Source organism: Notechis scutatus, chromosome 4 (assembly GCF_049901735.1).
Source record: "Notechis scutatus isolate UNSWTSFEM ecotype Mainland chromosome 4, rNotScu1.2, whole genome shotgun sequence".
Taxonomy (NCBI): domain Eukaryota; kingdom Metazoa; phylum Chordata; class Lepidosauria; order Squamata; family Elapidae; genus Notechis; species Notechis scutatus.
Genome location: NC_142012.1, coordinates 122,418,446 through 122,429,043, shown reverse-complemented (window position 1 = coordinate 122,429,043; position 10,598 = coordinate 122,418,446). Strand labels below are relative to the sequence as shown.

The window sequence follows — 10,598 nt, the reverse complement described above, 5'->3', positions numbered from 1 at the left end:
CCCCAAACCTTGATATCTACATGACCAGCAGCAGATTAAATAAAAACAAATAAACAAAAACCACCCCCTTCAACAAAAATCAGTTAAAGGCTTTGCTCTGGGAGAATTCAGCTTAGAGGCTGGATAGCCCTTTGCAAAGAAATTTGCAAAGTCTCCAGTGGGACTTCAACTCATTTCCAGAAAACTAGTAGGGAAATGGTAATCTACACCAAGAATCTTTCCTCTCCTAGTGCCTTCAAAATGTACTGGGATTACAGTTTCCAGAACTCTTACAGGTAGCACTGCTTTCAGCTGGGATTCCGAGAAGTTATCATCCCAACTACGGCTGGGAGACCCCAGACTGAGGAAAACTAAGTCACTGGAGACAGTTTCCAGCTGGGGGTATAACAACCCAAGTTGTTTGCCAGAAACTAAACATATTGTAGCTCTGGGGCTTAGCATCTATTGCCTTTGTCATGCTTCTTCTGTGCCCTTCTCGGTCACCCTTACACTTGGAGAGGCCCCTTTGAATTCCTGCACTGAAGCGTACACATCTTGGCAATTAATGCAGGCTCTGGGGAGCAGAGAGAACATCCCAGGCCTTTCTGAGAATCCCACATTCAGACTTTGTGGCCCTGCCCAGATTGGCACATTGGAGAGCCTGGGCTGCCTTACTAATTTGGCATCTCGAGAGTCCCTCCCACGCACAGAGGACCCTTAGTTTCTTTCTGTCTCAATTGTTTTAGGCAACAGAGTGATCCCCTCAAGTCTTGGAGGGGAAGATATCAATTCAGGGGGAGATCTTGTTTGAGGCCGGTAGCCTGAAGTATAGGATGGGCAGTGACCTTGACCTGTCCTTTCTGGAAAACTGGGTAACTGCTCTGTCCATGCAAAAGGGACATATGATGGACTGTAATACCTTCCAATCCCTGCAAACTGGATCTATGCTATCAACTTCCTCCTGGCCATTTCCCTAGATTTATAGTGCCATTCATTACAGCGTTGTGCTAACATAGTAGTGTTGAAAACAGGGCTGCTATTTGCACTCAGAAATCAAAGAGTGATGCAGCAAGGTTCTCAGCCACACAAGGAATGGCTCTTAGGTCTAGTCCTGGAAGAACCCCAATATGCAGGTGGCTACTCCCAAATTTGACTATTCCAGACAAACGGTGGAGAGCTTGCTAGCGTCCTTCAGAGAGCAGGGAGGGAAAGGATGCATCAACTACATTCCCCCCCAAAAAAACCTACATTTCATTATTTCCAAAGATCACTGATAATAGAGTATATGTATTTAAAGGAAATGATTATGAATTCTTGTAAAAAGAAACAGTTTGAAGCATTGCCACGGATTCCAGTATTGCACAACAGGCAGTCACATTTCTTGCATTGCAATAAGTTTAAACTTAAAAGCATCTGCTCTCTGATCTTGGACTGAATTCCATTTGTTACACTACTCTTTTTTATCTCTGTTGATTGAATTCTACTCTCCTGTTTTAGGTGTAAACCTGCAACTCTCACTCGAAGTTTTCAACCACCAGCAACTGAGCTGTTGTAGTTGTCTTCTAAAGCCTTATTATGGCAATTTAAGTAGATGTTATTATTTCCAAGAAACTGACCAATTATTGTGATGAAATTATAAACCCGAGTTTATAAGATTTACTCTTGAGTATTTACAGCTCCGCAAGCCACAGCCTCCCTTTTCCACTGAATACAATCCTTGCAGATTTTATAATTGATTCCAAGGAACACAGATTTGTAGATGCAGTACTTATTTTTGTGGTACTATAGACAGACTGGCTTAGGAACAATGGTTCTGAGAAAGAAGGGACACTTTGAGCCGAATAAAATAATTCCTTTCAGAATGTCCCAATGGTCTCTTCTTGTCAAATGTAGACGCGCAATTCCCACTTCACTCCTGATGCCATTTCCACAGTACACCTGCAGAAGAAGCTACCTCACTTCGGAAGCGCAACCATCCCTTCTCCGCGTTTCCATCTTCTGCTTATTTAAGGTGCATGCCGTGACGACAGCAACGGCGGTGTCGTACCTACCACACAACCATTTGCGGAGCCAGCGGCGGGGCTGCCGTGTTGAAAAAAAAAAAAGGCCTGGGCTGGGAAGATGGCAAAACTAGCGGGATCCGCTTCGCTCTTTGCCGATTACCCCAAGAATGAATGGATTCCGGAGTAAATAGATGATACCTGAAGCTGGGTCTGCTTCTAGAGCACTGCGGACAAAAGCAACCAGCCCAGTCCCGAGCGCTTGATTTCTCTACCTCGACACTAATTTCTTGTTTTTTTTCTTGCAAAACAAACCATCCTCACCTCCTCCGTAATCTCTACCACCACCACAATCACACACACACACACACACGCACACACGAGAGCACCAGTTAATCCCAGTTTCAGGCCCACTTTTGGTATTTCAAAAGAGCGGTGCAAGTCTATCTTTCCACCCCGAAAATCCTCTGAATGTTCAGTACCACAAAGGCAAAGGCGGTTCAGTTCTCGCAAACCCAAGAGGCCGGCTATGAAACCGCCCCTTCGCTTCTCCAGCCGTGTCCCTCACCTCGGATTAAAGACCACCCCAGCAACCCCAGTTAAGTGAGAAGGGTACAGAGAGACAGGCACGTGTCCCAAACAGGCTAGAGGCGTCTAATCACCGTATTTTTTTTTTTAATTTTTATTTTTAAAAAAACTACACTTTGCTTGGCTACTACTAGACTGAGGTAGTGAACGTAACTAGAGAGGGAGCTGTCAAGAGAAGAGGCTGAAGCAACTTTTATTTCCTGCGACAGGAAGATTCAGCATTCCCACAGTATAGTCTGCCCTGCGAGAGGCGTCCTTTAGCGCATGCGTATGGGTGGTTGTAAATGGTCTCGCGAGAAATCAGCAGGGGCTAAGAGGTGGGGTGGGGTGGGGTGGGGCGGGGGAGGAAAGGGTGGAAATCCTTTTTGTAACTTTTAAGTTTGCTGGTCGGATTTGAATGCTTCTCAGGCCCCCATCACCATCATCTAAAGATCTTTGGGATAGGTGCAAAAAGGCCGTCTATTTAGTTTACATGCACGTGTAAATTAAAGGTTTAGGTGGAAGCGAATGCCGATGAATACCTAGGGAGCCATCGACGACGCTCCTTTGAATCCATATAGAATCCATATAGCCCGTCCCTGCCCTCCCTCCGGTCCTTTTGGACAATCCTTTCTGTCCCTGGCTGGCTTGTTTTCCGGTCACATCAGGTCGGTACCGTATAGAACGCAACGCGGAATCCGGTTTGCCTGCAGCCACCTGAACCGACCTTTGGTAGACCTGCAGAAGAAAAGCTCTTGGTCTCGGAGATCAGCGCCTGATTCCGAGGCATCCTATGAAAGCTCACAGGACGATCCAAACGTGCACAGGACCGAGCACTTCCACGGCATCGCCGTGCCAAAGTACCCTCTTAACAAGGATTGCAACGGCTTCTGCTCGTACGTGTGCGCGCGCCTGCGATTGATGGAGAGCCACGGCCATTTGTCAAAACAAGAAATTTTAAAAAGGACAGAAGCCTCTCTGGATAAAGTCAAGAAAGAAACCTAACCGTTTAGATTTAAGGATGTTTCTCCTTTCCCCTAAACTCCTTGTAGTGTTTGAGGTGACAAATCGCCCAATAGAGGTCTTTAAAAATAGGTCACTGCATAAAGAGACTCCCAGAGAGCAATAAGAAAGGTAGGCGAGGACTCTTTTCAGGAAATAAACCCTTTGACTTTGCTGTCTTATTTGCTGCCTGGCATGAACTCAGCACAGGGCAAATAGCATTTCTAGACGCGCGTGGGGGAGGGGGCGAAATGAAGGTGGGCTTTCTGTCTTGGCAGCAACCCCCCCCAGATGGCATCCAATGCCAATCGGCCAGGGGTTATGAGTCCTGGAAAGAGGGGTAGGTGGGAATAAATAAAGACGCGAAATCCGCCGTGGCCTCCTCTGTAATTCATGCGGGGGGTTAGGATACCGCGAACCTTTTTACATCACAGATCACAAGCTGCCCTTTTTAGATTGTCGTATTTAATGAGGGCACCTGTTTTGGACCCACAGTCATTGGCATAACCCCTTCTCTATCTTATTCATAATCCGGGACAGCCAACAAGGGAATACTTGAATTCATCACTTTTTCACTACTCCGTAGGTTCCAGGGAATAACGGGTTGAAATGGGTTTGGAGAAATAATTACTCTGCTTTAAATCCTATCTTAATCCAAAACCTTGGTGTGAAACAGAAACCCCTTTCTCCTCCTCCCCCCCTTATTTTTTTTTTTCGAAAAAAATGATTTTTGTTCTCTCTTTCTCCCCCCCCCCCGCATCCGTTTCTTTGTTTCCCCCTTGAAAGGCTACCATGTTTTATAGGAATAGTTAAATATAGATGCCTTCGGTGTCGAATGCAGAGCCGGAGAGATCCGAAGCCTCTCCGAGCTTCATCAGAGCCGAGGCGTTAAAATACAGCTCTGGTGCCTTTTGTTGAGCTTCGCAAAGGAAGGTGTAGAAGAGATTTATTGAATTTTAGCTTAACAGACATGAAGTTTCACGGGTAGATCATAAATAAGCGGGGAAGGGGACTGGGGAACTGAAGGTTTCCCCTCGGTACCAGAGCCTAGGCGTGAAATGGGGCGGGGGGGCGGGGGGGAGGCGAGGAGGGTGATTCCAGGTAATCGTTTGTGGAAAAAAGTCACTCACCAGAACGACAAACACTGAAGGGTGCAAAAGGTTCATTCAGCTTTGCTGGCATTCTGGAATGTTCCTCTGGCCCCCTCCCTTCCCGGGAGCCAATCTGGTTGCGATGATTTCAAAGGAGGGAGGGCTGGGGGGGGGGGGTTGTCAAAGCCCGATTTAGGTAAGAGGTGTCACCTGAAATTGTGAGAGCTTTTCGTTTATAAACAAAGGGCCTTGGGAGAGAATGTCTCAACAACAGGCATCAATAAGGCAGCTACTGTACAGCACCTATGCGAACACCACCCTTCGCAGCCCTTCCCTCCTCTCGAAAGTGACCGCTCCCGTGTCAGATTTAACGAGATACTAAAAAATCTTTACAAAAAGGACTCTGCCTCCAAAGGAGGGCCATAATTCGGAACTCGATGCTTTCATTTTTTTTCCTCTTTTCAAAGCCAAGAGCAACTGACAAAAAATGTTTTTTTTTTCACGCCCTCCTCTGAAAGCGAGAAACGTCCCAGATAAACCTCCCCTGCCCCTCTGGATCCTTTACCACTTTCTGATCTATCCGGCCTTCCCAAAAAGCAAGAAATGACATGGCCCCCTTGGGCTCCAAATCCTTCACCTCCAAGAGCAGTATTTCTGCTTAAGCTTTTGTGGCAGCCGGAAAAAAAAGAGGGGGGGGGGTTATTGTGGGAGAGAAAGGCGGGGGGGACCCTTCCTTGTCAGGATCATCTGGAGTTTTTAAAGGAAATGAAATATCTCCCTTCCGTTCTTTGGTGGCCCTTTTCTCTTGAATTATAGCTGGAGCTACTGGACGACTGCACGTTCTCGTTTGCTTTCCCTCTGCTGTCCTCGAGGTATTACCAGCGATGATATATTTTCTAAAGCTTATGCTCAGCTCTTTGAATGCACTATGCAGAAAATGATGTAGTAGTATTAACAGCAACAGCAGCAACAGTAATAGTAATAATGATAATCTAGTGAAGGCAATGTACGGGAAATAAATTGGTCACAAAGCGGCAGGAACCAAGAACACTAGTTAAGTATATTGTGGAAGTAAAGTTTTTTTAAAAACCCAGAGATTGCCCTATTACTTGTGTCTGGACACAAATGCTATAGCAATATATGAAACAATTCATTAATATTTTAAACAAGAATCAAAACAAACAACCCCTCCTCCACAAAGAAATAGACAAAAATTGCTATTGGATTAGTCCAATCATACACTATACAATCGGAGAGAAGTAATGTATCCAATAACCAGTCCTTCCAAATTGTATTATTTTAGATTAAAATCTATCTGGCACTGGGACTTTATTTCTGAATTCTTATTTAAAGCTTGCTAAGATTAAAAATCACACAAGTTATGGGCATGCACGGATGGAAGCTTCTTTGAGCATTGCAAATAAACGGTACGTTCTTATAACTTCAGAAAATAGAATGCATAAACATGCATGCAAAATTAGAATAAGCTTTTGACGAAAAATAATCCTTACCTTGTGATAAGTTCATTCCTTCTGCCTTTGGTTAGAAATAATGATGGTAATGATGTTGATGATGATGCTAGTACAATTTCTAAAAGTCTAATAATCATCATACTGAAAGACGGGAGGGGGGAGTAGGAACTGGAAAGGAAATATTGATGGGATTTTGGAGGGTTATTTAATTTCTCCTCCAACCACACTGTATTATCCTGATGCAATAAAGCCAGGCTGTAATGTAATTTTAAAATATATACGTCCAAGCAAATAGTGAGGATAGAAAATGACAAGGGTATTTCCACATTATAATTCAAGTGGGCTCCACCTACCCTCCGCCTCCCAATTAATGGCCTAACCAAGTTGCGAGGGAGAAGCCTGCATTGGCCAGACTTGAAAGGGAGCGAGGAAGAGGCAGGCAGAGAGAGGGGCGAAAAGGGTCAGGATCGCCTCCCAGTCAACAATCACTTGTTAGCCAGAGTCAATTACCTCGCCTCCGGAAGCCCGAGGAAGAAGAGGCTGGCTGGGGAAGAGACCCCCCTCTTGCTGGGGAAGAGACGGGGAGAGGTAGAGAGAGAGAGAGAGAGAGAAGGGGGAGAGAGAGAAAGAGAGAGAGAGAGAGAGGAAGGGGAGAGGGAGAGAGAGAGGGAGAGAAGGGGGCATCTGGAACTACTGGGGAGGGGGTGTCTCCTAAAACAGCAGCTGCGAAGAGCAGAGCCAGCTAGAGAATAAAGTGGGAAGAAGCGCCTTAGCCACCTTTTCCCTGGGCAGGACTGCAGACTCCTGGCCGTCCAGGAAGGGCTCCTCAGCCCCTCTTTATCCCGTCGCCCCCATTCTCCCGTCCCATGGCCATCAGCCCTGCTATAGGGTAGCGTGGCCGTGGTTTGGGTTAGGTTGGGGTCTGTTTTGCCTTGCCTTTTCTTTCTTTTGGCGCCCCCGCCTCCTCTTCGCTTTTCCGCCTTGGCGATTGCAGGGAAGAACGGCGAGGGTGTCAAACCAGGCTGAGGGGAACCAGGAAGTGAAGGGGGGTGCCTTGGTTGGGGGAAGGAGAGGAATCCCAAACACCCGACAAGCATGACTTCCAAAGACGAGGGCAAAGCTGCCTCGGCCGAGGAACGCCGGAGAAGCCCTCTGGACCACTTGCCACCTCCGGCCAACTCCAACAAACCCCTGACGCCCTTCAGCATCGAGGACATCCTCAACAAGCCCTCGGTGAGGAGAAGCTACACCATCTGCGGGACTGCCCACTTGCTCTCCGCCGCCGAGAAGCACCCCCCGGCTGCCCTGCCCCTTTCGAGCCGGGCGCTGCTCTCGCAAACCTCGCCTCTCTGCGCCCTCGAGGAGCTAGCCAGCAAGACCTTCAAGGGACTGGAAGTCAGCGTCCTGCAAGCGGCCGAAGGTAAGGCGCGGGGGCTGGCGGACCGGTCGGGCCTCCATCCTGGTTAGGTGCTGATGAGGGGAGGGGAGAACCGGGAGTTGTGGCGATTGCGTTTGTTGGAGAGCGTCCGCTGAGAACTTCCCCGGCAGCCGGCTCGAGAAATAAGGAGTCAGGGCGAGCGGCTTCTTGGACACAAACCAACGGGAGGGGCCCCCCTAAAACAAGGAGCAGGAAAGGAGGGAGGTTTTGCCCATCGACCTCTTCCCTTCGGCCTCTCCCTCCCTATTTAGACCTGGCTGGGTTAAGCAACCCTCGCGTGAAATCTGGGCGACTCTGGAGCACCCATGCCATCCTGCACTCCCAACCTCCAATCTATCTCGAGGGGTCCTGACGGCCTCCAACCTCGGTGGCCAGGAGACCGGGGCCTGGCAAGCTGGGGCCTCCTCTCCCTCTTGCCAGGAAGGAGAAGAGTCCAGTTGAATCGGATGTGGCCTGTGCGCCGCGACCAGGTTTTCGGGGGGCCTTTCCCAGATAGCGAGGCGGGAGAGAGACCGGGATGGGTGTCTCCCTTAGGGCCGCGCGGCTCTTGTCCTCCGCTCCAGTCCTCTCGGGCCCCAGACCTGGGAGAGGGAGCCAGGGAAGAAGGTGGGCTGCGGGCGGACGCGCGCGTTCTGTGCCTTTTGCGGGCCCGTTTGCACGGAGGGACTGAAAAGCCTTCTTCTGCCTGTTTGCAGGAAGGGATGGGATGACAATTTTTGGCCAGAGGCAGACCCCCAAGAAAAGGAGGAAATCTAGGACAGCCTTTACAAACCACCAAATCTACGAGCTGGAGAAACGCTTTTTGTACCAGAAATATTTATCCCCTGCAGACCGGGACCAGATAGCCCAGCAGTTGGGTTTGACCAATGCCCAGGTGATAACGTGGTTTCAGAATCGCAGGGCCAAACTCAAACGGGACCTGGAAGAGATGAAAGCAGACGTGGAGTCTGCCAAGAAACTGGGACCCAGCGCCCAGGTGGATATTGTAGCCATTGCTGAGCTGGAGACAACCCCTGAAGGGAGAGCGAAGTCCCGCTCCCTTTCTCCTGCCCACCCCAAACATGGACTGGAAGGCAACGGGCCCCTCCAGCTCTCCCCGGCCTCTCCTCTCACGGATCAGCCGGGCAGTAGCAAGGACTGTTCGGAGGACGAAGACGTGGAAATTGACGTCGATGACTGAATGGTGGCAGTGGTGATGGCGGCCCTCCTCCTCCTCCTCCTCCTCCTCCTCCTCTTCCTTCTACTCTCCCGGTTCTTCTTTTGCCTCGTAAACAAAAACAAGCAGAGAAATAGCCCTGGCATTTCCTCCCCCCAGCCGCCGCCGCCGCCGCCGCCCCCTTCCACCTCTTGGCAAGGAGAGAACTGCGCCCCTCCACGCTTCTTCCTCGGCAGCCCCCGGGGGAGGAGGGGGGGGAAACCCGCCGGACTTTAGGAGGGATTGGAACTCACTTCCTTGACAACTCAGTTGTTTATCCCTCCAACAAAAGCAATAAGCAATATAAAATAATCACACTTGTGACCATGACAACAACGACGACGACGATGATGATAGTATGAATCCCAACAGCTGCCTAAGCAGGTAGCTCTCATTCTTGGAACTGTGCAATTATGGGTAACTTCTGTATAGATATATTTAAGCATATGTATTGGATACTTACTTTTTTAGGGTTTTTTTTAATTAATAATATACATTTTTGTTGTTGTTTATAAGAGAACTCATAACCTTGAAATAAATACCATTACTTCAGTGCATTGTTAGGAAGTTATTTTGCTTTTTTTTTAAAAAAAAATTACTCCATGTGAAATTTAAGTTGGACTCTGGCTAGCAGCCTTTTCCTTGCATGTTTCTTATATGCACGATCTTTATTTATTTAATTTGGTTTATTTTACCTTTATTATTTGCTCCTATTTTTCTGAAATATTATGGGGAGATATCCTCTATAGAAGTTTGAAATATATACTTTCACCCTCACTCTCCCCCAGCGCCTAGGATTTGATCTCAAGTGAGATTCTGCCTCATTTTATCAATTAAAAACTATTTTTACCATTTATTGCTATTGTTGTGCTTTTATTTAAGAAAAAGAAAGGCTGCCTTTTGCATTTTTATATGAAGGTGATTTCAGAAAAGAATCTACGTATTTTGTACTCTTTTTTAGAATTGTTTTGCATGCTAGAAAAATAGTAAGACTATTATGATTGCTAATAATAATATAAATAATAAATAAGAGATCCTACATCAACAAATGAGGATATTAGCACTATAAATATAAATGTACATATTTTTTTCTTTGATCTGTTAAAAAAACAGTTTTAAAGGTTTGCTTATTTAAGTTACCACAGAGACAATGTTGTGGTCTCTTAAAGTTGTACAGATGAGATTTTTCCTAAACAATAAAACCTTTAAAATTTTAATATATGGATTTTTAAGGTTTTCTTTGAGAATTACATTCTTAGAAAGCCAGATGGTTTGGGATTCAAATTTAATTCCTTAAATGCTTTAAAAATAGTGAAGTTTGTTTTTAGCTACAGAAGGACAGAACAAGTTAGCTGTCTTTTTGAGCTGAGTAATTATCAAAAAGAATCATGCATTTCAAACCAACCATAATCGGTCAAGGAACAAAAGTAGCATTAGGAAAGGTGCCCTAAAGAAATAATACTTTAGGATACGTGATGGTGGTAAATGGCGCAACTTATGTGGGAACAAAAACGATGAGATTTTGAAATAAGATCTGTGTGCCTCTGTGTATGTATTTGCATACATGCCTTTATTTTAAAATATAGCATAGAGGAGATACGTTTATGAAGCAGATTTCTCTGTGTTGCATGCAGAATTATCACGTTGGTTCGTTAGATTCCACTTTTATCTATGAGTTCATGTCTAGCAAGGTATTTTTAAAATACAAAGTTCTCGATTGCTAAACCCTGCATTATTGATACGGATTTCTTTAAAAAGAAAAAAGTTAAATCACTTGCTTTTGTAAGGAGAAAGAAACACAATGCTTATTGAAAATCATGACACACACACACACACGACCTAATTGTCAAAAGC

General features: G+C 46.4%; 1 protein-coding gene across 1 annotated transcript; it reads left to right on the top strand.

Moving 5' to 3' along the window:
• The first annotated feature begins 6,823 nt into the window (after window positions 1-6,823).
• LBX1 (ladybird homeobox 1) lies at window positions 6,824-8,833 on the top strand. The gene is made up of 2 exons (XM_026667555.2): window positions 6,824-7,531; window positions 8,245-8,833. Exons 1-2 carry the CDS (start codon window positions 7,207-7,209, stop codon window positions 8,727-8,729), a joined length of 810 nt encoding a protein of 269 aa, XP_026523340.1. The 5' UTR covers window positions 6,824-7,206; the 3' UTR covers window positions 8,730-8,833.
• Window positions 8,834-10,598: the final 1,765 nt, after the last annotated feature.